Source organism: Panthera tigris, chromosome D2, assembly GCF_018350195.1.
Source record: "Panthera tigris isolate Pti1 chromosome D2, P.tigris_Pti1_mat1.1, whole genome shotgun sequence".
NCBI lineage: Eukaryota > Metazoa > Chordata > Mammalia > Carnivora > Felidae > Panthera > Panthera tigris.
This window is the reverse complement of record NC_056670.1, coordinates 51,636,070-51,663,919: the sequence shown is the minus strand read 5'-3', so window position 1 is coordinate 51,663,919 and position 27,850 is coordinate 51,636,070. Positions and strand designations below refer to the sequence as shown.

The 27,850-nt window shown below is 41.0% G+C and overlaps 1 protein-coding gene across 7 annotated transcripts in view; it reads left to right on the top strand.

The window, feature by feature from the left end:
* Nucleotides 1-25,232, top strand: part of CPEB3 (cytoplasmic polyadenylation element binding protein 3) — a 188,558-nt gene extending 163,326 nt beyond the window's left edge. For all 7 annotated transcript variants that reach the window (XM_042961001.1, XM_042960999.1, XM_042961000.1 and 4 more), the window contains 2 exons: nt 799-980; nt 24,771-25,232. In XM_042961001.1, the coding sequence (XP_042816935.1) occupies nt 799-980; nt 24,771-24,998 (410 nt within the window). In that variant the 3' untranslated portion in view covers nt 24,999-25,232. The remainder of the gene's footprint in view (nt 1-798; nt 981-24,770) is intronic.
* The last annotated feature ends 2,618 nt before the right edge of the window (nt 25,233-27,850 follow it).

Here is a 27,850-nt window from a genome sequence, read left to right as displayed (position 1 = left end):
TGCCTTCTGTATAGGTGTTTTGTAAATATACCAATATAAAGGTATATTTAGAAGAAATGTGGCAAGGAGTGCAGACCAGACCTCTGGATTCATAGCCGAGTACAGGAAGGGTATGTTTTTACTGCCTTTAAGGCAGCTTAGTGTTTCCTGATACATTGTAAGTGCTCAATAAATGTTCATTGTTGCTATTATAATTATTACTATTATTATTATTTAGAATTCAGTGTGAGAGGCTAGTGTGGAGATTTCTCAATTGGGATAGAATATACTAAAAAAATATTTTTTTAATTGTAGAGATTTACCTAAAGGTTATAAATATATTGCCTTTAATTAAAGAGAGGAGTTAATTCTTTCTATAGCTTAATCTTAATATAGCAGTGTGACTTTAGTAATTGCTTTTAGTCTTAGAGGTCAGTAAATAGGGCTGTTTATAATTAACTTGGTAGGGCATCATTTGAAATGCTTTGCCTACCCAGGGCCCACTCCAGTGGACTAAACAGAAAGTGGAACAGGAGGATTGCTTATAGATGATTCCTTTTATACTTTTGCTGAAGTTCCGATTATGTAAATTTGTGTGTGTGTGTTGTGTGAATTCGTAATTTTTTTTTTCATTTTATTTGTAAATATGAGGATCTCCCCTGCCTGAGTTTGTTAAGACTGATGTGGACACTCTTCATGATACTTAACATGGGTTTTCCTTTTATTAATTATACTGCATGACCCTTAAACAGTTCCTCCTTCTCCTGGGCAAAAGTGCCTTCTAAACATTCATACCAAATTGTGTTTATTTTCTTGCAGTTGAATTGGCAATGATCATGGACCGTTTGTATGGTGGTGTCTGCTATGCTGGCATCGATACGGACCCAGAGCTGAAGTACCCCAAAGGTGCTGGCCGCGTGGCGTTCTCCAATCAGCAGAGTTACATTGCAGCCATCAGCGCTCGCTTTGTGCAGCTCCAACACAATGACATTGACAAACGGGTAAGCAACTGCTTAGGCTATAATTGCTAGGGGGAAGAAATGCAGTTTGTTTTCTGGGCCCCTGGGGAGAAAATCACCTTGTGATCAAAAGTGAGCAGCTCTACCTTCCGCGGTATGAGTCCACGAGTCCCTCCCTCTAGACTGCCTGAAAAAGAGAGTACCCATGAAATTTAAGGCGTTAATGAACCTTCTGCCTCACCCATCCCCAGGGTGATGTTAAGCTTATGAAAATAACCCTGCAGAATTTAGCATGCCAAACTGGTACTGTTCAAAAGATGATGCCAACGGTGCGTTAACAAAGGTTGCGAGCTGGTGCTCTCAAATAAGTTTGGACTAACGTTTAATGTTAATGTTCAGGAGTGTGCATAAAATTTTGAAATTCTGGTTTCTCTTAAAATTGCAAGACCACACATGATAGCAATCATTGGAACAAAATAGCTGCTACCCCTTCCAGTCCCCTCTCCAACTCCCTGTAGTCCTGCTCGTATGGTATATGCATATGCATTACCTGCCGTTTCGCACCATGATGTTACCTGCCTGGCCATTAGGCAGGTACCTCTGATGTAACCTCTGATTTGCCACCTCTGATGTAAAGAGGGGACATGCAATAGAGTTGTAGGGGGTTGGTGTGCTCAGTTGGTTTTGTGGACAGACGTAGGTTTAAATCCCTTAGATCCCAGCTCTGCCACTCTTTGGAAGTTTGGGGGAATAGAAAGTAGCAGGAGATCATCTGACACCTGTATTAATGAAGGAATACAGCAAGTAGACTAGTTCAAGTCTTGAACACCTCCCTGTGCAGTTGTACTGTGGCTGTTAACAGCTTCCAGCAAAGGATGTTCTTGGGGCATACGTTGGACTGGAATAAATTAAAGTAGTATAAATATATCCTACTATGAAGTTCCACCTGTACTCTCTATGGTCAACTTTTGACTAATTTTGTGTAGCAAACTTAAATTTCTTGGAAGGTGGAAGTTTCAGTTGGTGATGGATTTTTAAATATTCAGCAAGTTATATTTTTATTAAGACGTTTACCTGATCAAATTAGAAAAGCCAGTGCCTAAAATAATTAGTTGCTACATTATTGGGCTCCTGAAAAGTAAGTAGTGGTGGTTTGTTTGTTTTTGTAACTAAACTAAACAAAAGAACTCTTTTTTCAGAATTTTGAAATTCTTTGAATTAATGGAGACTCCGAGGTGTGATAAAGATCCAACTCCATTCCTAGCTTTCAGGCACCCACAGCGTTCTGAGCTTCCCCTTTTAGAGCAGTAATCCCCCTCAGACTGTCAGCTCCACGAAGATAGGCTGTTGGTGTCTGTCTCTCTCTCTGCTCCATTTCCGGTGCTTACCCATTGCTTGATGTACAGCTACGGTAGTAGGTGCTCGATAAACCTTTGTTAAATTGACGAATGGCTATACTTGGAGGATTTTCTTAAGTACTGCTGCTGGTGCCAGTGAACCTGCTTGTGCCTGTACTTTTGTGAGTCTGAAAACACCAGATTCTATTACATTTAGACTGCTATTGCACCTGTCACTGGTGACCCCAGGCAATAAACTTAACCTGAAGAGCCTTAGATTCTCATCTGTATGCTTTTCCCCCTGTGAAGCCAGAACTAGTGACTAGACAGGAGGTAGGTACTAGAAAAGATAAAGAAGCCTCCATTTCCTAGGGTGCCTGGGTGGCTCAGTTGGTTAAGTATCTGACTTCGGCTCAGGTCATCATCTTACAACTTGTGAGTTTGAGCCTTGCGTCGGCCTCTGTGCTGACAGCTCAGAGCCTGGAGCCTGCTTCGGATTCTGTGTCTCCGGTCTCTCTCTCTCTCTCTCTCTCTCTCTCTCTCTCTCTCTCCCTCCCCCTCCCCCGCTCATGCCCTGTCTCTCTCTCTCAAAAATAATAAATATTAAAATAAAAATTAAAAGAGAAAAGAAGCCTCCATTCCCAATGCTTCTATCTTCCCTTTGCCCCCAGGCTAACCTCTAACCTACTCCTTACCAGAGGGAAGTACACTTGCCCCCAGAAACATGGCATCTCCGAGCCTCTTTTAAAATCACAGTAAATTCAGATACTGTTTGTTCTATTGACAGCCCCTTCCCCTTCTGCTATACTCAGCCCTTTAGCACGTCTTCCCACAAGACATAGAACCAGGCTAAAAGAGAAGTGGCTTTGGTTTTGTGAGCATGATGATGGGCCATGCTTATGAGAATGTATCAAACTCCCGAGGACTTGAGAAAGCCATTGACTATTTTCTTCCCACTGCATTTGAGTTATCCGTACCTTCCATATCATAAAGTAGTCCTTGATAACCATTTAGAGTAGCAGTTAATTGTAATGGGAAGAGTGTGGAGTTTGGAGCTAGAATAGATTTCAATACTTTTAAATTTCTGCTGCACTAGTCACTGATGACCCCAAGTAAGTTACTTAGTGCCAGGAGCCTTGGGCCCTTATCTGTAACTCCCTCCTGGGGATGGTCTGAAGACTAAATGGGATTTGAGGATTGAACATCAGCCAGAGCTGTATGACATTTGGATAGATATTTATTAACTAGCACTTGATGGTTAACAGTATTCATCTTGCTACAAATGCACTCAATACTGATGTTGTTAAAATCATGTAGCTTGAATTTTATCAGTTGCTCTGCTGAAGATGTAACGAAAAGACCACTGGTTAGTGTAAAGAGCACTGGCTGGGTTTATGTCTGGTCTCATTCCCAGGGGGCTATGTGATTGTGGGCACATTACTTAAATGCTGAGCTTTGGTGTATAAGGCAGTAGTAACAGCCCTGTGAGAAGCCCAGAAGAGAGAGTGGACAGAAAGCAATATATACAATGTAACACATCATACATATGTACGGTGGGACTGCTGCTGTCGTCACAAGAATGCCACCTCCATCCACATCCTGTCAGTTCCTTCAGTGCCCCGGGATGAGAGTCATCTAAGTGAGAAAATTGCAAGTCATTCAAAGTGGCCCAGTCCCTCTTCTCTGGCTCCTGGCTCCTGGCTCCTGGCTCCTGGCTCCCTCTTCACGCCCTTTGTTTGCTTTGACCAATATGGAGACCATTTTCTTTATCTTAGAGACGTAAGCCAGCTTCCGTGCTGAAATAGGTTCCTTTTTCACTGTTCTGTGAACATTCCACTCCCTTCCCCCAAATTGTTACTCTGTCCTCTTGTTTCCTTCTTACTTTGAACGTAGCCAACAATACCTTATTTTTTTTTGACTCTGGCATTTTGAGCCTCTGTTAACTGCACCCTTCTTAGATGCTTTTTAAAGTTCATCCCTAGTTTTATTTTTCTTTATCTTTCTCTTAAAGCTTAAGTTTGAGCTTTCCAGAGATCTCCCATTATATATAACTACATCAGTATTTCCTTAGGTAATGCTCTTTTTATTTCTCAGTGGCTCTGTTCTTCATTGTCTGCAGAAAATTTATTAGGCACAACCTTCTTTCCTGAATAACCCCTGTAGGTTTTTGGCAATAGCTAAGGTTTTGAAATGTGCTGTCCTAAAAGTCAGGAAAATGTATCTTTCTGTGCCCATAATCCCTTTTCCTTGATATTGCAAACTCCAAAATGCTATAGCCTTATTCTCCTTCTTTCTTATATTAGCCTAGAGTTGCCTTTAAACCAAGACTTGACTATCTTAAATAGCATCGACCTTTATTACCTTTCTGGTCACAGGAACTTCATTTGCTGTCGGTATCATTATGAATGCAGATATAATGCCTCAGTGAATTAAAAAAAAAAAAAACCTATAGATAACATTTTTTTAATGTTTGTTTACTTATTTATTTTTTTATTTTTTAAACGTTTATTTTTTTTTTGAGACCGAGAGAGACAGAGCATGAATGGGGGAGGGGCAGAGAGAGAGGGAGACACAGAATCGGAAGCAGGCCCCAGGCTCTGAGCCATCAGCCCAGAGCCCGATGCGGGGCTCGAACTCACAGACTGCGAGATCGTGACCTGAGCCGAAGTCGGACGCTCAACCAACTGAGCCACCCAGGCGCCCCAATGTTTATTTATTTTGAGAGAGGGGGAGAACAAGCAGGGGAGGGGCAGAGAGATGGGAGGAGAGAGAATCCCAAGCAGGCTCCATGCTGTCAGTGCAGAGCCCGACATGGGGCTCAATCTCATGAATCGTGAGATCACAACCTGAGCTGAAATCAAGAGTCAGACGCTTAACCGTCTGAGCCACCAAAGTGCCCCTATAGATAGCATTTTAAGGACCGCTTGCTTGCTGTTTGCAGGCTCTAACCCCTTCAATTTTGGGCCCGTGTGGAGAGTGGGAGAGGGCCGCCTGCAGAGCAGCAGTGCCAGCAACTTGGGAAGTTCTGGGACTAAGGTGTGCTCGCAGGTTGCACCTTCCCTAGGTAAACTGTGGGAGGCACACGAAGAAGAATTTGGTGTATTTCCTTTACCTCTTTTGTGTCCAGCCAACTTTTCTCCAAAAAGACTTCTCTTTTGAGAATTTAACCATTTATGTATCTATTGTTGTTGTTGTTATTGCTGCACTTTGGCTAAGTTTTTAGATGGAGTGGCTCATGGGGAAAATACCTTTATAGATTTGATTTCTTCTCACAGTCTTAGTGACCTTTTGGCTTGCTTATCGTAAAATAAAATATGTCAGTATGCAACATCTGTGGGATCTGTCAGTCCTGTACTTTGGCACTTTTCTCCCTCTCCCGTCATTTCACTCACCCAGAATGCCCTCACTTTTTAAGGAAGAGGTGGCGGTTTTGGGTTTTGTTTTGGTAGCAGCTTTACGTAGATATAATTCACATGCCATACAAATCACCAATTTAAATTGTACAGTTAGGTGCACCTGGGTGGCTTAGTCAGTTGAGCCTCTGACTTCAGCTCTGGTCGCGCCCTTGCGGTTTGTGGGTTGGAGCCTCACTTCAGGCTCTGCACTGGTGATGCGGAGCCTGCTTGGGATTTTCTCTCTCTCCCACTCTCTCTCTCTGCCTTTTCCCTGCTTGCGTGCTCTCTCTCTCTCTCTCTCTCTCAAAAAAAAAAACTGAAAAAAAAGACTTTTTAAAATAAAATGTATAGTTAAATAATTTGTAGCATGTTTACATAGTTGTGCAGCCATCACCACAGTAAGATTTAGAACACAGGAAGAGGTATTGAACCGAACAGCCTTCAAGCCCGCAGTACGAGGATCAATTGCACGGTAACCCCCAGTGGGGAAGGGGGCGGAGACACTGCATGTATCCTATTTATTTATTATATGGAGGAGATCCTCCTTATTTAGCCTGTACTCTGTGAAGTCACAGGAACGAGATAGCCCCGGCTGTTGAGGCAAAATTGTGACCCAGGCTGCAGCTATAATTAGAGTCCTCCAAGAATATGTGACTTACTGAGTTGGCTGGTAAATCTGCGTTTCAGCAAACTTCTTGCCATGGTATGGCTGGCAGTGGGAGGACTCAAAGAGGTGGAAGGGTCTGCTAATGGTGCTCCCTTGCAGAGCTGCCAGGATCTTGACTGCAGCCTGTGCCCAGAGGTCTGAATGGGAATGCTTGGCACACGGGTGGCACTCAGTGAGTGTGTAGGATAAATCGGGATGATATATGGGAGAACAAGGACTGGAAGCGACCATGGAAGGCTGTCAAGGGTACTGGATGAGTCACTCTCATCTCTCACCTGGACATCTAGGGGAGCTTCCCCACTGTCTCCCCACTTTGCGTAGCCAATCTTCAGTTCATTCTTTACATAAAAACCAGTGTGATTATTTATTTGTTTACTTACTGTATTTTTTTTTTTTAAATAGGCTCCACGTCCAACGTGGGGCTCGAACTCATGACCCTGAGATCAAGAGTCTCATGTTCTACTGACTGAGCCAACAGCCTCTTTTAAACTCGTAATGTGAATCATGTCTTCCCTTCCTTTAAACCACTTGGTTATGTTCTATTGCCATTGGGATAAAGGTCAAAATCCTTAATTCATATTGCCTACATGACCCTTCATGCACTACATACTTCTTTTGCCTTAGCGCTCTCTTCCTTGTCTTGAGGCAGTCAAGGCCTTTTTCTCTCTTTTTTAAGGTCATTTATACATACTTTTTTTTTCTCCCTGCCTAATATCCATTTTTCCTTCGGGTCTCAGCTGAATTGTAATATTTTTAGGAATCTTTTCTTCAGTGGAGCTTACATCTCTTTGTAAGCTCATTGTTTGATCATTGTCATGATACCGTCTACCATTCCTTTGTGGCCTTAAATACCTCTGTGATGAAATATTGTTTCGTTTAATGTCCTTCTATCCTATTAAACTGTAGAACTCATGAGGGCAGTGACTGTGTGTCTTTCATGTTAGCTACTTAATACTTGACACATAGTGGACACACATTAATTAATTGTTTTTAGATGAATGAATAAGTTGTTGAATGAATGTCACCTGAGAGGTAGCCCAGGTAGGAAGCCCTTAGACAGCAACCTTTGGCATATCCAGCTACCCACAAAAGGGCACTTTTGCATGGCTTTCTTTTCCTACTTCATTAAGAACACTCATTTATATTTTGACATTAAAGCTGGACTTAACCTTAGACATGATGTGGTCCAACCCCTTTACTTTGCAACAAAGGAGAATCTAAGAGAGGCTTGGAGACTCTCAACATACCTGTCCGTTAAGGGCAGAGGTGCCTCTGCTCATGGGGGTCCCTCCCTGAACCTTGCTGCCCACCCAGGGTCTAATGTCTCTTCATACCCATTTCTTCCATGAAGTCCTTTTTCCACAGACCTTAGACTCGGAACCCCTGAGTTAGATCACAGGTCCTTTTGTGGGTTTTATATATGTTTCAACAGTTCATGTAACTTCCCAGGTGAACATATTTTACACAGAACAGGGCGCATCTGGAGTTCATTATCAAGATTTTCTAATATATCTGTAAGCCATTTTTAAAACATTTTTAGATGTTTATTTTACTTTTGAGACAGAGAAAGAGAGAAAGCGCACACGCGTGAGCAGGGAAGGGGCAGAGAGAGAAGGAGACACAGAATCTGAAGCAGGCTCCAGGCTCTGAGCTGTCAGCACAGAGCCTGATGTGGGGCTTGAACTCGTGGACTGTGAGATCATGACCTGAGCCGAAGTTGGACGCTTTTTAATGTTAGCAAAATGAGCTGGAAAATGCTCTGTGCCTTTTTGCAGTTCTTTTGCTTTTCACTTTTATGTTGTCTTCATATGATACCTTTTTCAAGTGAGCAGGAACCAGGGCAGCTGCACTGGATTATAGCATTTGGTGGAGATGTTTGGCGTTTTAAATGTCATCATGACCCTTACTATGGGAACATTATTATTATAAATGACACAAGGGGTGAGGAAAATCTAAATGGGCATTAAGGAGGGCACTTTTCAGAATGAGCACTGGATGCCATATGTAAGAGATGAATTGCTGGGTTCTACTCCTACAGCCAAGATAACACCGTATATTAACTAACTTGAATTTAAATTTTTAAAAAGGAAAAAATAAAATATACAAATAGATACAAAAAATAAAAATAATAATTTTAAATGACACAAATATAATTTTATGCCTTAGTTTTTACTTCTAATGAAACATTGTTAGTATCTTGAAATAAATCCTTTAAAGGTTAGGGGTCCCTGGGTGGCTCAGTTAAGTGCCCAGTTCTTAATTTTGGCTCAGGTCGTGTTCTCACAGTTCGTGGGTTCAGGCCCCATGTCAGGCTCTTCGCTGACAGTATGGAACCTGCTTGGGATTGTCTCTTTCTCCCTCTCTCTCTGCCCCTCCCCCACTTGTGCACTTGCTCTCTCTCTTTCCTCTCTCTCTCTCAAATAAATAAACATTAAAAAAAATTTTAAATTTTAAATGTAAACCTTTAAAGGTTACATTATGCATATGCTATGGATAATATTCACCAGTTATCCGCCAGTTGGTAATTTGTCCCCGTGTTGACAATATTAAAGTTATGTGATGCCCAGCACAGCAGCTCCTGATGTCTCTGCCTTGGCACACACGAGGCATGTGACGCCCTCTCCCGGGTAACAGGTCCCTGGAGCACTAATAGAGTGGGGCATTTATGGTGTACGACCATCAGCACCTTAGAGGGGTAAACCCCATGCCCAGCCCTGTCCTTGCCACCCAGAGAACCATGGGGATAGTAAAAAAGTGTTGTGGCTTGGCAACTGTAAGGTCAGAGTCTATACTCCTAGCTCCTCTCCCAGTCACCACGTGGCTTTGGGCAATTTACCACCTTGTAGAAGCTTGATTTTATTGATTTTATTTTCCAGTGGTAGTAAGAACACCAGCCTGTCTTACAGTTTATCATGCAGTTAAACAGTGTCAGGTGAAAGAAGCACCCTGGAAAGTTATTTGGTGGCACTGATGTTGATTTGTATCATTACTGAGCCTGGCCTATTCAAATTGTGCGGCTGCCTAATCATACGTCCAAGGCTAATTCTTGACTCTCTATCTTTTTTTTTTTTTTTTTTTTTTTTTTTTTTTTAGTTTTAAAGCACCTACTTAGTTCCACTAAGAATCTTTAATATAGAGACAGTGAAATAGTTGAAGTTGACACTAAAAAAAAAAAAATTAGCTGCCAGTCTGCCAACATGTTGGTTGGATATTAGTCAAGACACACATAGAATCTCTTAAGTCCCTTTTATAGATGTAAACATCTAAATGCATTTTCCATGTAAAGGATTTAAGGTTTTTTTTTTCTTCAGTCCAGAAAGAAGTGGGGTTTTTTTTAACCAGTATCTTTTCTCTGATAATGAAAAGATTTCGAACCTCAAGTTGAGTAGAAGGTTAGGATTAAATTTTGCTTATAATCCACGAACAGTGCTTCTGTGAAAAACTGGAACAGTTTAAAGTATTTAAGTACAATAAGGGCAGAAGAGGGCACCTGTACTCATTCTGTCTGTTTTAATGGTATTTTTAGAAGTCACGCCAGATGAACACTTAAGATATGAAAGCTCTGGTAAATCCAGTTTTCCTTATAACTCAAGGCTAGGTCACTCACATATGAAATGTTTTTGTAGTGTGAAAAAATGAGATCATTAAAAAATAGGTAATCCTTCTGATATGGCCGTTTCTCTATCCTGTCTACTCTGTGTGGTCCTGAGAAAGTTTATAAGGATAAAATCAGTCGAATCTCCTTTAGCCTAACAAAAGCATATTTGATCGATATGAACAATTTCTTTTTAAAAATCTGATGGTCTTGGGGCGCCTGGGTGGCCCAGTCGGTTAAGCATCTGACTCCAGCTCAGGTCATGATCTCGCAGTTTGTGAGTTCAAGCCCCGCATCAGGCTCTGTGCTGATGGCTCAGAGCCTGGAGCCTGCTTTGGATTCTGTGTCTCCCTCTCTTTCTGTCCCTCCCCAACTCGTGCTCTGTCTCTCTTTCTCTCTCTCTCAAAAATAAACAAACATTAAAGAAAATTGTTTTTAAAAATCTGGTGGTCTCTCCCCAACTATTATTTACCACAACTCAGTCATTTGTCTTCTAGAAATTTGTAAGTTAGATGTTTATAACTTGAAATGCATCATGCAGTAGACATAGGTTAAAGTCTGCCAACTCAACCCACAGAGGCCTTTTTACTAATAGAAAGGATACTAGGGCTAGAATCAGCCAATCTGGAATTTAGTCCTCACTATACCACTTACTATATAACTTGAAGGAAGGATAAGTGTGTGTGTGTGTGTGTGTGTGTGTGTGTGTGTGTGTGTGTTTTCATGAAAACAATTTTAAAAACTTAAAGCACCCTGTCAGTATTTAGTGGTACTGAGAACACACTGATATACACGAAACCATGAATAATATGTGAACTCTTCTGGAAGATACTCATTAGACAATCTAACTGAAATTTCACATGATAAAATGGGTTAAATATTTCAGGCAAGACAGGGGTAATCTGTCCCTAAAATAAGTTCCCCTAAACCACCATTCCCTATATTCTCTGTGAAACATGAGTCCCTTTTGATTTTAATATCTATTTTACAAAAAATATATATATATTTTTTCCTGAGTCAAATGTGTTTGGAAATGCTTTCTAGAAGAAAGTTAAATAGGCTGGTATATTCTAGGACTTCTTAGAATCTTGTATATACCACTCGTTGTGAAGATTCCAGGAAACAATACGTAGTTTTTCACAAATTTTTCGATCATGGAACTCTTCTAAAATGTACCATCTCTTGGGAATAACGTTCTAGGGAACCCAGTTGAGAAAACACTGTGTTTTCAGCTTCTTTTCTTCTTTGTCCTCAAATTTAGAAGTTGAATAAGTAGGGATTGTTTTTCTCTTTCTTAATCCCTTTTTCCCAAGTGTGTCCTACCCACCATATATTTTCTTTCTTATTGTGGTGAAAAAGCATGTAAGATCTCCCCTCTTACCAGTTTTTAAGTGCACAATAACAGTATTGTTAACAATAAGCACAAACTGTTGTACAGCAGATCTCTAGAATTTTTTCATCTTGCCTACTGAAAGCTGATACCCTTTGAACAACCCCCTTACTTTCCACTGTTCCCAGCCCCTGGCAACCACCATTCTACTTCCCGCTTTCTAGGAGTTTGACTACTTTAGATCTGTCATATAAATTGACATGTCCAGTATTTTCTTGGTAACCATCTTTGCCATAGGTAGTTTTGCCACAAGCGTTTTCACCATATAACCAATTGGCCTTAAGGCAATTTTTCCCTAAAAGGTGAAAAAATAACTGGTTGGCAGTTTGGGTTGACAGTTTGGTTTATTTCTCTATTGACGCAGTACTCCTATTTTTTTTATTGTATAAATCTTAGCCCTCCGAATGGTCTACACAGTGACACAGTTTTGAACTCAGATTTCCCATTGACCTTTGGAATGTCTGTCAGTAAACATGTGACAGTCTGCCCAGAACTAAGAACGGTGTAGAAGGCTTTCACAAAGCAATACAAAGTTCACTTATAAATACGCATCCCATTTTTTGGAAACTTACAGCCTCTCTTAATGAAGGAAAAAATTTCAGTGAAAAAAAAGTGATGCCAAATGAGATGAATCAATAAGAAAAAAAAAAGTTTAATACTCTGAACAAAAGACTTGAAGTCAAGTGCTTAGGTACAATCCACAAAATAAAATCAGTTATTTATGCAGTATTGCTGTGTATTTACACTATAGGTTTGATTGTATTCAGATATTTTGTATTTCACAATAGTCCTTTTTTTTTTTTTTTTTTTTTTTTTTTTTTTTGAGACAGAGCATGAGCAGGGGAGGGGCAGAAAGAGAGGGAGACACAGAATCCGAAGCAGACTCCAGGCTCTGAGCTGTCAACACAAAGCCTGACGCGGGGCTTGAACTCATGGACTGTGAGATCATGACCTAAGTCGAAGTTGGACGCTCAACCAACTGAGCCACCCAGGCGCCCCTCACAATAGTCATTCTAATTTTGTTACCATTTTCATGTTTCATGATGTCCTTTTTAGATGGATGCTCTCTTGTTTTTTCATGATTTTATTTTTTACAATAAAATTGCCTTGTAGCCAATTAGTTACACAACAAAAATGTTTTAACAAAAATGCTTGGGGCAAAGATGCTTATGGTGGAACTACGTAGAAACATAAATAGATTCATGCAACTTCTGTGATTGACTTCCCTCAGCATAACGGCCTTAGGGTTCATCCATGTTGTTGCATGTGTCAGGATTTCATTCTTTTTAAAGACGGAATAATATCCCATTGTATGTGTATAGCACAATTTCTTTATCCATGTCTGTGGAAATTTAGGTTGTTGCTTCCACATCTTGGAAAAGAAGAATAAGGCTGCAGTGAACGTGGGCCTGATTTCAGTTCTTTTCAATAAATACACAGAGGTAGGATTGCTGGGCATGTATTTTCCATCTCCAGAGAGTTGGGGTGGGGACAGGGAAGAACAACTGTGTATCTGTGGTGGTAAGTTGGGACACTGACTGGGTGTTTGATGATCGCCTTTTGTAGTTACAGTTCTTCGTCTTTTTGATGACTTGAGACTATCTATTGTATCTCTCTCACGTACCAGTCTCTATATAAGAACGGTAATCAGTAGTTTTGAAATCAATCCACCATTGATAAATAATGTTCCCTTGATGATTTTGTTTTAGTTTAATGCTGAGGACCAGAGACTGACTTTTGGTTAGCTAATTGGAAGCTTTCTGATACTTTTATTTAAGGAACATTGTTTGGGGTTTTTTAAAGTTTATTTATTTTTAAGAGAGAGAGAGAGAGAGAGAGAGAGAGAGAGCATGAGCTGGGGAGGCACAGAGACAGAGGGAGAAACAGAATCTGGAGCAGGCTCCAGGCTCTGAGCTGTCAGCACAGAGCCCGACGTGGGGCTCAAACTCAGTGACCGTGAGATCATGACCTGAGCCGAGGTCGGACGCTTAACCCACTGAGCCACCCAGGCGCTCCTATTTAAGGAACATTGTGAGAGCTCAGCCATAGTGCATAATATTTGCTTGGAATAGCATCCTTTTAGAATAACTATTTTTGATTTAATGAGATGTTACCCATCGCACCTCTCTTTGCAAGCACTTCAAGTACCTCACGTATTTAATCTTTTTTTCTCTCTTCCCTAGAAACATGTTGGGCCTGAATTTTAGCCACAGACTATCAAAGGATTTATATTTTTAGCCTGCATGAAGATGAATATGACCCAGTAACCATACTAACAGAAATGCTGATGACACCACACTTTGTCCTCAGCCACAGCTGGAATAGATAACGGTGACTCAATAGCTAAAGAAGTACAGGTTCTGATGACCTGTTCCCAGACTATTTATGCTCCAAGCCTTAGTCTGGGACTCCTACAGCCTGGCCTTTACTTCGCTGCTCCTATTGGCCCCTGCTGGAGCTGGCTTGAAAACTTCCCAGCTGTAGCTATAGCTGTGTTTCATTTGACCCTTTGAGAGGAAGCAACGCCCAGAAGTGAGTTCAAATATCGTCTGAACTAATCCTTCCTGGGCTTATTTCGAAGCTCTGGGAATCGCAGAGCCTTTGACTAGAAATAGTTTTTTAATGGAGTTCGGGTCATCCAAAGAAAGATACTCTTCTCTGAACAGCATGGAACCTTTTTGTCTTGTCTCTCCTTCCTAGTCTTGACCCCTGATCTCTCCTGTCCTGATCTCTCTTTTTATATCCTTTCTCTTAGAATTGGGATAATTTTTTTATTTTTATTTTTTAACATTTATTCATTTTTGAGTGACAGAGCAGAGGAGTGTGAGCGGGGGAGGGGCAGAGAGAGAGGGAGACAGAATCCAAAGCAGGCTCCAGGCTCTGAGCTATCAGCACAGAGCCCGACTCGGGGCCCAAACTCACTGACCACAAGATCATGACCTGAACTGAAGTCACACACTCAACCGACTGAGCCACCCCGGCACCCCTGGGATAATTTTTAGTATGAAAACTCTTTAGAGTGATTAAATGTTGTTCTTTCCTGCTCATATTTGAGCATAGAGGCTGTTTAGGAGCATACTCATGGGAAAAAGACCATCGCCATTTTTCTAAGAAGTTATCTCAGTAGGACATTCAAGTTCTTTAACCCCAGAAGTCAGGGAATATCAGTCAACTAGCAGTTTCTTAGGGGAAACTGAGGCCTGCAAGACTGTGAAATAGCCAATTAACAGATGGAGCCAGGGCACTCTGCACTTCCGCATTTGTTCTGGGGTGGTGGTGACACCGTGGCAATTATGCGTTTCGCAGATCTTTAATGATTTTCTTACCCTTTGTTCCCCACATGATACACTCTTCTGCCATCAGAACATGGTTTGGGGCTGATTTATATCCTCACCTCCAGCCCCATTCCCAAACAGCATGGAAGAGAACCAGACTCGGGGGTCAGTCTATGGATTGTGTGGGAGCCTGTCAGGTGGCCCTTCTTTGTTTCATGAAGACGTCACCTTAAGGCCAGACAGAGCCCTCTTAGATCTCTGTGCACTCTGTAAACATGGCAAAGGTGGCAACATAAGCATTCTCGGAACTATGGAAAGAGCACTAGGACTATTTTAAAACCTTTCTTGTCCTCACACTTGAGAATATGAAAAGTAGTAAGTCCCATCCTCTGAAAGGTAAAAAGAAAGTTCAAACCGCTTCACGTATATTTTTGTTTAATCTACCCCAGATTGCTTCTAAAATTAATAACTGTGAATATTTGCTATATCTGGAAGGTTGTGGATGACTTTGTTGCTAAGGAAAAGCCATTTTCACATTGCTGCTTTAATTTCCTAGGCATCTGTCATCTGCTTTCTAAACAGCAGGATTCCAGCTCATAGTCAGTTGGAAAACGAAAAATTTATGTCCAAACAATCTTAGTATTGCCTGCTGGTAGAGGACCTGCTTTAGCAGCTGTAAAGACACTATGTTTAGTGGGAATGTTAATGAGGTTACTATGGTTTTTAGGCATGGATAGATGTACTCTGTGACACATGCCAAGGACATTAGGAGCACATAGTATTTAAAAGTGTTAGCACACCGAATAAAATGGTTTTTCCAGGAAGCATGTTGCTCCAGATGATAAGAAATGGCCTACCTGACTTCTGAGCAAGCCTTTACGTATGTCCCTGTTAAGTTACACCTCTTTCTCCAGTTTGTCCACTGTGACTCCATCATCTAAAATCTTGCTTCTACTCGACTTCCAGCCCTCTGTAAGCGTGTCTCACCCGCCTTGGGGTGGCTGCGTGTCTGACAGACTTAATTTGATAGTCCCTGTCACCACTGGACAGACTATGGCAGGGGCCGTTCTTTAGCTGTTCTTAATAGGACATTTAGCACATCATTCAAACCAAGCTTAACCTTGACTTCTGTCCCCCTTCTCATTACTACAACATTTCGGGGCCAAAGAGAGGGAATTTTGGATCTGTAAGTCATTTCTTTTCTCCCTAGGTATCTCCTCTCTGCCACCAAGAGCTATTTCGTCATTGCTTTATTTATATTGGGAGGTCATTTTGTTGACTGATATCAAAAAAGCTGCAGGCAGAAATATTTTCTCTAGCTTGTTAGATACAAAACAGTGTCAACATTGAGAACAGTGTGTTCAAGTATGGCTTTCTCTTTGCCTATATCATTCTAAATATATTATTTCCCTTATCCATCTTATAGCCACTTATCCAGGTTCCACATCAGTCCTTCTTATCCTTATTGGTTATCACAGTTTATGAATAAGTGCACATATTCATCAGAATCCGTGGGCATGGTCATCTCCATTAGATGCATGGAATTCAGGTATCTCCTTGTAGGAAGTTTTCATCTCCTATACCTGTAAATCCTTTTGAAGCAGAGGGTCTATTTCATGATATGACTGGTTCTGCATAGAACTGTAGTATTTGGACTTTAATAATGGAGTGTAGATCAGTAATATCCCAGTAGATTAGTGTCTCCACGTGTTACAGCTTATTGATACTCCAGATGATTTAGGCGATTAATAGAGAAACACATTTTCAATTTAGTAGCTACATATCTGTTATTGGGAAGAATAGGATTAATGTGGATAGTCAAGTAAAACATCGTGTAATAGTAAATAGCATTCAGGTAAGGCGAAAATTACAAATGGTTTGGGAGTGCCTTTAAGAAACTCTCAGATCATAAATTATATTAGGGAAGAACTACATCTTATTCTCCATTGTATTTCAGTTTTTAATATGATGGCTTACAAAAACCAGGCATTCCGTATGAGTGAATCCACTTGAGACAAAAATCACTCTTTGGCGTAGGAATACCTACCAATGTCCTTCACACATCTACTTCTCTCTGTTGATTTAAATTGTCAGAGATACTGCTTGACTTTTGCCCTTTAAGATGGTGCGGTAGCCAACATGAACATCTGTGTTTGTGAATCGTTTTGAGTCATTGTGTATGTCTTATCTTCTGGGCAAGCCTCTACTCTTTGGATCAACACCTTCATGCAGGTGCTAAAAGTGGCTTTACGGTGAGATCATGACGTGAGCTGAAGTCAGATGCTTAACTGATGGAGCCACTGAGGTGCCCTGTGTTGGGCTCTGCGCTGACTGACATTTCAGAGCCCAGAGCCTGCTTTGGATTCTGTCTCCCATCTCCCTCTGCCCCTCCCCCTGCCTCAAATATAAATAAACATTAAAAAAATATTTAAATAAATAAACATTTAAAAATTTTAAAGCTTTGATTTAAGAAAAAATGGAAGTTGCAAATTTATAAAGGGTCATCGAAAGCATTATTAGAAGTGATTGCAGACTGACAAGTTTAAAATTTTTTTTTTTAATCTTCACTTTTGAGAGACAGAGACAGAGCATGAGCGGGGGAGGGGCAGAGAGAGAGGGGAGACACAGAATCCGAAGCAGGCTCCAGGCTCCGAGCTGTCAGCACAGAGCCCGACACGGGGCTCGAACCCACGAACCATGAAATCATGACCTGAGCCGAAGTCGGACGCTCAACCGACTGAGCCATCCAGGCGCCCCCAGACTGACAAGTTTTAAAGGGGACGACAGAAAAAAAGTGAAAACTGCCCCCTGCGTTGATTTACCTGGCACTGCTCTAAAAGACATTCATAATGCCCCATGCTTCAGATGGGGCAGAATAAATAGTACATTTTAGGAAGACTTCCATGAAAAAAACCCCTCAAAATTCAAGATGTTTGAGCACTGAAAAGGAAAAATGCTCTCTGGAAAAGTAACTTATGAGGAATCCATTATTCTCTAAGAAAGCTGATTAAATAAGGCATACTGTGTACCTCTGGCCAGGAGCCATGACTGTGGAGTTTCAGGACTTATCTGCCTAGGTATTGTGTTGACTACATCCATCAGAACTCCTTAGTTGTTAAGGAACATTGTTGCCGAGCTCAGCTGGATGCCTGAATAGACAGAAGGTGCAGTTTTATTCATATTACATTTTCAGATATCAGCACAAACCTATTACTTGACCTTACATTTGTTTGTTCAGTGTTTTACACTTGCAGTGAGTGTTTGTATCCATCATTCCACTTGATCTTAACATCCCTATATTGTGGAAATCCTTTTAAATCAACAGGTCGAGCATTAATTCAGTCTTGTTCATGGCTGCATGATATTTTATGGGTTAGATGTACCACATTTTATTCATTCTTCTATAGGTGGACACTTACTTTTTTTTCTACTTTTTTTTTTTTTTTACCATCATGGACAGTTCTGCGATAAATATTCTTTATATGTATCCTCTCATCTGGGGTTATATTTCCAAGCATTGGGATAATAGCATTAACAACAACCAGCAATGGAATTATTGGCCAAAGAGTGTATATAGTTTTAATTTTAACGATTTGCTAGTTTGCTTTTTAAAACACATTGTACCGCGGCACCTGGTTGGCTCAGTTAGTTAGGCATCGGACTCTTGATCTCAGGATCATGAGGTTGAGCCCCACATTGCGTGGAGCCTGTTTGAGATTCTCTCTCTCTCTTGCTTTCTCTCTCTCTCTCTCTCTCTTTCTCTCTCTCTCTCTAAAATTAAAATTAAATTAAACTAAATTAAAATGTACCAATTCAGGGACACCTGGCTGGCTCAGTCACTGGAGTGTGCAACTCTTGATCTCAGGGTTTTGAGTTCGAGCCCCACATTGGAAGTACAGATTACTTAAAAATAAAATGTTAAAAAAAATTTTTTTAATAAAAAAAAAAATGGGCACCTGGGTGGCTCAGTTGGTTGAGAGTCTGACTTCAGCTCAGGTCATGATCTCACAGTTTGTGAGTTCAGGCCCCAGGCCGGACTCTGCTGACAGCTCAGAGCCTGGAGCCTGCTTCAGATTCTGTGTCTCCCTCTCCCACTGCCCCTCCCCTCCTCACGCTGTCTCTCTCTCAAAAATAAATAAACATTAAAAAAAAATTTTTTAAGAGAGCACCTGGGTGGCTCATTTGGTTAAGCGCCCAACTCTTGACTTCATCTCACACCATGATTTCACTGTTGTGACATTGAGCCCCACGTCAGGCTCCAAGGTGTGGAGTCTGCTTGGGATTCTCTTCCTCCCTCTCTCTCTGCCCCTCGCACATTCCCTCTCTCTCCCTCTCTCTCTCAATATAAATAAACATTTTTTTTAAATGTTGTGCCAATTCACATTTCTATCCACAAGTGATAAGTAGTAATCACCTCCTTTAGGTGTTTGCTGATCTGATGAGAATAAAGCCATAATTAATTTTCTTTTTCCTGACTAATGTGAACATTTTTTAATGTGGATTGCTGCAAATTCTTATGTGAATTACTGTCTACCCATTTTCCACTGTGTTGTAGGTCTTTTTCTTACCAGTTTTTAAGAGTTCTTTGTATGGTATGAATTACAGTCTGCAGTTTTTTTCCAAATCCATCATTTGCCTATTGACTTTTCTTTACGGTATCGTTTGCCATTTAAACATGTTTTATTTTTACATAAAAATAAAGCTTGAAACTTCTAGGTTTCTAGTTCTTATCTACAGGGTCTGACTTACGTATAATTTGTACATATAGACCTAGTTAGCTTGGGTGTTTTTTAAGACTGTTTTCTTTTTTTTACATTTTATGTAGGTCTTATGTCTTTATGGTTTGGTTCATTCTGAGTAATTGATCACTTTTGTTACACTTGTGAATATTTTCTCCATTTTTATTGCTAGAATGCATTAGGCTACTAATTTTCTTATAAGTCTTCTTGACACAGAAACAATACCTTGACTAGATTCAGAATTTGCAGAACATGTCTTTTTCTCTCAGACTAATAAATAGTAATCCTTGGTGTTCTGACTTCCAGTGTTACCAGTGAGAAGTCTGATGCCAGCCTGTTTTCTTTCCATCCTTGGTAGCAGAAATAACTAGCTCTTTTCACTTCAAAGCATGTTAACGTTTTTCTCTTTAACTTTGTTATTTTTTTTTTAATTTTATTTTGTTTATTTATTTATTTTGAGAGAGAAAGAGCACAAGTAGGGCAGGGGCAGAGAGATAGGGAGAGAGAGAGAATGAATGAATGAATCCATCCATCCAACCATCCCTCCATCCCTCCATCCCTCCATCCATCCCTCCCTCCCTCCCTCCCTCCCTCCCTCCCTCCCTCCCTCCCAAGCAGGCTCCTCACCACCAGTGCAGAGCCTGATGTGGGGCTTGAACTCCACAGGAACTGCAAGATCATGACCTGAGCCGAAGTTGGACGCTTAACTGACTGAGCCACCCAGGCGCCCCCTCTCTTTACCTTTAGAATTCTAAAATTTTAGCTACAAATTTTAGCAGGATCTGCCTGGTGGTATATATTTTTTTCTCATCAGTCCAGACGAAACCTGTGGTATTTTTGATATGCAGTTTCAGGGCTCTTGTCAGCTTATTACTTTTCCCTTTATTATTCCTTCTTCTGGAACTTTTGTTATTCGACTGTTAGGTTCTCCTGAATCTATTCTAAAATTTCTCATCTTTGCTTTTACTATTTGAAATCATTTTTTTCTCAGAGCTTTGAAATATGCCTACCACTTGACCTTCTAGGCCATTAAACTGGACCTCAGCAGTGATTATCCTGTCTTCAGTTCAGCTGATAACTTAGTCAAAAAATTATGGTTTATTTTTTTTAATATGAAATTTATTGTCAAATTGGTTGGAGAGTGTTATGCTAAGTGAAATAAGTCATACAGAGAAAGACAGATACCATATGTTTTCACTCCTATGTGGATCCTGAAAAAATTATGGGTTAGATGTTTTAACTTCTTCATCGTAAAAAAGTTTGAATACGTACAAAAGTACAGAGAATGTTTTAATGAACCCCATCATCCAGTTACAGTTGTCAACATGCAGTGTTCCTATCCTCCAGTTTCAAAAGTCATTAACTTTTGGCCAATCTTGTTTCATCTACATCTCTACCCACTTTCTCATCCTCACCCCAGGTTATTTTGAAGTAGATCCCAGGTCATATAATTTCATCCTGAAATAATTCAGTTAAATAATTCAGTATGTATCTTTAGAAAAGGAGTTCTTTAAAACACAAAATTGGGAGTACAAGGTTTCCTTTTGGGGTGATGACAATGTTTTGGAACTAGATGGAGGCAGTAGTTACCTAACACTGTGACTATATTAAATGCCCATGGATTGTTCACTTGAAAATGGTTAATTTTTGATGACTTTAACCTCAGTTTAAGAAAATTAAGCTCTAAAAAAAAAAACAGAGGAGGGGAAAACCCATATAACTACAATACCATTTTACACCTAGGGTGTCTCCTTTATGCTAGATTTTAATCTCCGTGTGTGCTCTTTTTATATTTGTATGTATTATAAATGGCTTTCGTCTTTCTCCTCCAGCAGCTCTCTTCTGCTGAGTGTGAATGCTATTTGTTGAGACCAGTTCTCTCCCTGACTGAGGCTTCTTGGGGATCACATCTGGTTGCTGGAACACGCTGAGTATAGGTATCTCTAGGGTGGTAGAAGCAAAGTGGTCCCAAGCTCACGGACTGAAAGTGGAAAAGCAGGGTGCTACCAGTTCCACGAATGCCCTGCCTTCACCAGTAGGCCTCGAGCTTCAGGGCAGAGGGGATTTATTCCACCGGTTTGACTCCTTCTTGGCATTCAGATGTAGGGAGATCAGTCCAGATTAGATATACTCTTACAAGCTAATAGCTCCATTCCCCCAGAGGTCCACAATCTTTGTAGACCACCTTCTTCCTTCCACCTCCTTCCACCTCCTTCTAGGATAGTGGGCCTGCCAGTATCTTGTCTTGCTCCAGGACTCTGTCCTCAAGTTGTTTGAAGCTCAGGAGAGATGCTGACCAAGGCAGGACTATAGATAGGAAATGCCAGAGGAGCAATATGGAGTGTTAAATTCAAAGGAGGAAGGAGCTGGGGCACCTGGGTGGCTCAGCTGGCTAAACGTCTGACTTTGGCTCATGTTGTGATCTCCTGGTTTGTGAGTTTGAGCCCCATGTTGGGCTCTGTGCTGACAGCTCAGAGCCTGGAGCCTGCTTCAGATTCTGTGTCCACTCTCTGCCCCTCCTCCCTGCCCCTCCTCCATGCTCTTTCTCTCCCTCTCTCAAAAATATTTTAAAAATTTTTTTAAAGGAAGAAGGAGTAGCTCCCTGTGGGACTGAAATAGTTAAGGAAGGCTGGGCTTGTAATTGATTTTTGACAAGGTTGCCAGTACCATTCACGGGTAAAGAAAAGTCTCTTCAACAAATGGTGCTGGGGCAACTAGATGTCCACATGCAAAAGAATGAAGTTGGACCCTGGCCTCACACTAAATACAGAATTTACTAAAAATCAACCTAAATACAGAAGCTGAAACCATAAAAAGGTAAATTGAACTTCATCAAAATTAAAAACTTTTGTGCATCAAAGGACCTTGTCAAGAGAGAAAAACAGCTTACAAAATAGAAAATATTTGCAAATCATATATCTGGTAAAAGTCTCGTATCTAGTATATATAAAGAACTCTTATAACTCAACAACAAAAAGAGTACAATTTAAAAATAGGCAGAGGATTGTTCACTTCAAGAAAGACAGTAGCCTTTTATAATACATACAAATATGAAAAGAGCAATTAAGGAGATTCAAGTCTAGCACAAAGAGACTTTTTGATAACATTTTTTAATAAAAAAATTTTTTTAAGTTTATTTATTTAAAGAGACAGAGCCAGGGACGGGCAGAGAGAAGGAGAGACAGCATCCCAAGCAGGCTCCACGCTGCCAGCGTCCAGCCCAGGGCGGGGCTCCAACTCACAAACCACGAGACTGTGACCTGAGCCAAAACCCAGAGTCAGATGCTTAACCAACTGAGACACCCAGGCGCCCTGCAGTGGAGAATTCGAATGGCTTGGGACCAGGAGAGGAACATTGTGGAAGTAGATTCATTGAAATATCAGCAGGCTCATAGTAGAATTGAGCCAGGACAGGCCTGGAGCTCTGTGGCCAGTGTAGAGGCTGTCAGCATGAGGTGGGACGGCCAGGAATAGTGTGGAGGCAGCAGGACTGAGACTCAGGTGTCATGCTTGGGGTATGCCACACCTGTTCTGTGTGCTTTGTGTTATTTAACTCATTTACTCTTCATAGGAACCCTATCAAGTGTGCATTCTTCTCCCCCAGTGTATAGATGAGGAAACGGGCTCAGAGTGGCCTCATGTAAGAGAAACTTGCACAGCTACTACTATGGCCTAGATCCAAACCCAGGCAGGTGAACCCAGAGCTACCACAGTTTTAATTATGATGCAGAGATCAAGGCAAGAGATTTTTCAGAAGCCCCTTCACTAACTTGTCAGGTTGAGGAGGGGGAAACTGGAGGGAAGGAACTAGAGTCAGAGTGAGGACATTTCCCCCTGAGTAACCGGGAGCCGATACAGTTCTTCTCAGGTGGATCTTCCAAGAAGGAGTGGCTGGCTGGCTGGCCGACCGGCCTGTGCACTGGAGCCCAAGGCTAGAGGAGGCCAGCAGACGACTCTCCAAAGGGGAGGAGAGCCAGGAAAAGTAGAGTGTCCGATTCTAGGTCAGCCCTCTTTGCCGCCTGCCCCACGCTGTCCACCCTGCTGCCCCTCTCCCTCACCTGCCTTGTGTCCTACTAGAAACTCCTGGCTACACCCAGAAGCATCTTGAATCGCCAGGCAGTTAGCCCCCGTCACGAAGCCATAGGTCCTTGTCTCTGTAGCCACGGCCGTGGCTCTTCCCCACAGTGGCCCGGAGGGCTATGTGGGAAGGGGCTGATCACGGACTTGCCACCTTCATGCTGATTTCTAACATTTGAGATAAAAACCTGAATGATGTCCCTTGTCTGAAATCCTAGGAAGGGGACCTGGGGAAAACTCCAGTAACTCTGTTCTCCCTTGCTTCTGGCTTCCACATACCAGCATTGCTTCGTTTAAATTATAAAACACGCCCTAAAGGGCTGTGACGAAAAGTTCTTCTCTATTGAAGCTTCCAGTTTTGGGGGGAAATTAAGGCAATAAAGTCCAAAAAAGTGTAAAGTCTAATTATTGTAGCTAAGATTTCACTGGCCCCCTCCGCTTTCCCCTCCAGTTTGCTGTATACGGTATTGGGATTTTAGACTTTGGGAAGCCTTGTCAGTAAAACACTGAGGCCCAGAGCCTGACTGTAGTATCACAGCTCAGCCTGCCCTGGGAGCCAGTGTGACTCTTCCCCCCCCCCCCCCCCCCCAGCCTGGCTGCCACCAAACCAGTCCCCAACCCTGTGCCCTGCCTTCGAGGGTGTATGCGCTTTGTCCCAGCTGCTGCCTCTCCCTGACCTGCTCTCTCTCATCCCACGGGGCCAGGTGCTGCCTGGCCTTCAAGATTCAGCTCGTGTGCTTTTACATACACTACCTCTCTTATTTTTTAAAATTTATTTTTATTCTTTTTTAAATGTTTATTTTTGAGAGAGACAGAGTGCGAGCAGGCAAGGGGCAGAGAGAGAGGGAGACAGAATCTGAAGCAGGCTCCAGGCTCCGAGCTGTCAGCACAGAGCCCAACGCGGGGCTCAAACCCACGAGCTGTGAGATCATGAGCTGAGCTGAAGTCGGACACTTAACCGACTGAGCCACCCGGGCACCCCTATATACTACCTCTCTTAATCCTCACCAGTACCCTGGGAGGCAGACGCTGTACCCGTTTTGCAGACACACAAATGTGTGTGTGTGTGTGTGTGTGTGTGTGTGTGTGTGTGTGTGTGTGTGTGTCTCGGTATAAAGTGTGCCCACTTCACAGATACACGGATAGAGCACACAAAAGCACAGAGACAGGTTAAGAATTCGCCTGTGATCACACAAGCTGTAAATCGAGCTACTGAGTTCAGAGTACTGATTTGCACTCTGGTTCACCCCTTTGTCTGACTGACACACGTCATTAAGCTGTATCGTAAAGTCTCAAAGAAAGAAACATGAGGAAGCTTTGCTAAACAGTTTTTCCTGTCTTTCCTCTTTGGGTCCAGGTGGAAGTGAAGCCATACGTGCTGGATGATCAGATGTGTGATGAGTGCCAGGGCACGCGCTGTGGTGGGAAGTTTGCCCCGTTCTTCTGTGCCAACGTCACCTGTCTGCAGTATTACTGCGAATACTGCTGGGCGAGCATACACTCCCGCGCCGGGCGGGAGTTCCACAAACCACTGGTGAAGGAGGGAGGCGACCGCCCTCGGCATGTCCCGTTCCGCTGGAGCTGAGCCCAGGGCAGACCCAGCCACAAGTACTGGAGTAGATAACAAGGAGGGAAAAGAGAGGGCACTGCCTCAGGGCTTACAGTGTTCTGGAAATCTGTGCATTCGTTCTCGATTTTTAAAGAAGAAATGGGTCTTTTTATTATTACTATTATTTACAGTCATATTACTGAACTCAGTGTCCAGTATAATGCAGAATTGCAGAGTGTATAACGGTACTGATTTGCACTTTGATTCACACCTTTGTCTGCTTGGTACCTTAATTTCTCACCCCTGATTTGTCACTCGTAGACTGCCATTCTCATCAGCGGCCATCAGGTTGATGTCTGTGATTTTTTTTTTTTTTTTTTTTGCTGTTGTACGTTGTTGTTGTTGTTGTGTTGTTGTTGTTGTTGTTGTTGTTCCAATTGTTTTTGAACTGGAGCATGCACTTATTTTCAGAAACTTAGAGAGTCGCCCCTAGGAGAAGACTTACCAAAGGCAATACTCGTGAGTAGGTGGCAGATGTAGCAAAAACTTCACAACAATTCAGCAATCATTAGTTGGGGTCATTTAGAGTAAGGGTAACCCTTCATGAAAATAGGCCTTTAGTTTTCTATTTTGACATGTAAGGATACCTCATAAGCTGAATCTTTATTTTTCCTTCATGTTTGATTTTGTTTTGCTGAGGATTTTGGTTAGATCTTTTAGTGTTATGTAAATTTATGCTGCAATAGCTTTTGCTGCTATTAAGGTGGTATTATTAATACCATAATACTCTCTTCAGGCTAAGGTATCAATTTAAAAAAACCCAACAACACACTTCTGTGATTTAGGGATAGAATCAGCTGCCGAAAGGAGATCAGAATAGACTACAGAAAGCTTCAACGGAAGGTCACTATTTCTGACTGCATGTTTACTTAATCAGGTTGCTGCATGCAATAAATTTTATATCCAATGTCTAGTATAAAACCTTCCCACAATGCACAAATTAAGAATCTATATAAGCTATAAAATACTGATTTTTTTAAAAGTTTTTTTTCACTCAAAGAATTGGTAATTGACTGGAGGAAGGCATGCCTCAATAAATGGAATGCTTCTGAACTAGGAAGAGCCCATAACAGAATGACCTATATTACAACCAATATAAAACCTAGGTGTAGGATATCTTAAAGCAAATTTGTGGACGGTAGATGAAGTACTTTGCGGTGCTCTGTTATATATTGTGCAATTTATTTTATATAGTAAAGTGATTATGTCTAACTGTGATCAAACTTAACTGTTTAAAGCCTCTGTGTCAGACATTAACGAACTTGACAGTTCATAACTGGTATATTATTAACTAACACATGAGCTCTTAGTTACAACCTCCTAGTGCTTGCACCATTTTACATAGCTTCAGACCTTGTCCAGAAAACCAAAGAGCTCATCTTAGCTTACAAACACTAGGAATATATACAGTATATAGAGATAAGTTGTCAGATTGACGAGCTAGGCACATTTTAAGAAAGTTGCGTGATGGCGATGCTAAAGAAATGTCTATCCACAATAAGACGGCCTGGGCAGGGCTGGTTGTCTGGGTGAGAAAGTAACTACTTAATTCCCTGGATTTATCCTGTAAAGCTTGAATAGAACTAAGGCCTGCTAGTACTACCGTGGACATTTTTTTAGCCTTCACTCTTGGGCTGCAGATAGTAATATATAAACACACACAATGATTGTGAGACTATGTAAAATCTTTTTTCTTTTTTCTTTTTTCTTTTTTTTTTTTAATCTTCTTCCTATGTTTTGGAGTTCTGGGGACAATCTGACTGGATATGACACTGCAGAATAGATTTAAGTCGCTGTGTTTTTATGTGCTGTGATGTCCTTGTCCTGTCTCTTAAGTTAATATGGCTTGTTTTTGTTTTGTTGTGTTTCTCCAGTGTTTAGTTGCAATTACCAGCTTTCAAGCTATAGTTTGTTTTCAAAAAGGAAAAACAAAATAGTTTTTTACTGGATTAAAAATGCTTATTAGAATTCTCCCCTTTTGAAGTTACCTCTGGGCTTTTTGGTAATAATTGCTTTTTTCCAGCCCAGCTGTGGTTTTCTGTTTGTTTGTTTTGTTGTTTTTTTTTTTCTATGTTTGTGGTTTTTTTTCATCTGTACCAGAAATTTTGTTATGCACTACTACTTTTTGTATTCTAGACAGTTTTCAAAAGTTGGCTGAAGATTTTTTTGTTTGTTTGTTTTTAAGGAAAAAGGCATGCTTTCTGACTGACATGATCTTTTGCAATACCTCAATTTTGAAATATAGGAAAGAAAATGATATTTTCTAAGTAAGTTTATTCAGAAAAATATATATTAATTTAATTCTGCAAGAAAAATGATTTAACAGATGGTAACTTTATTTTTTTCATGCTTATTTGTGTTTTTTGAAAATGAAGAAGTTAGAGCTTTATAACTATAATATTAAAGATCATATCTAACCTACAGAAATCTACCTAATTATGTGAAAGAAGCAAAACTTTTTGAAGAAGCACCCCTCTTTCATGTACTAAAACAACACTGAGATTTAAAAAAAAAAAAAAAAAAAAAAAGCTGGAAGCTTGTACAGCGGGAAGCTGACGGGAAGGTGAGAACCATGGTCACCAAGAATAGGTTACAAAGAATAAACTCCCTTTGGTGCTGAAAGTTTGTGGATAGATGGTGGAAACTACTTTCCCTTCATTTGTATATTTATAATCAAGCGTTGATTGTGCACGACTGACCAGGATTGTGAAAGAGTTCTTCTGTTTGTATTTTTTTAAAGAGAACTTTTTTAGTTTATTAAATTATAACATGTTCCCTTTTGTTTTGTAAATAAATGTGCCCCCCAAGTTGTTAATGTTATATTAAAA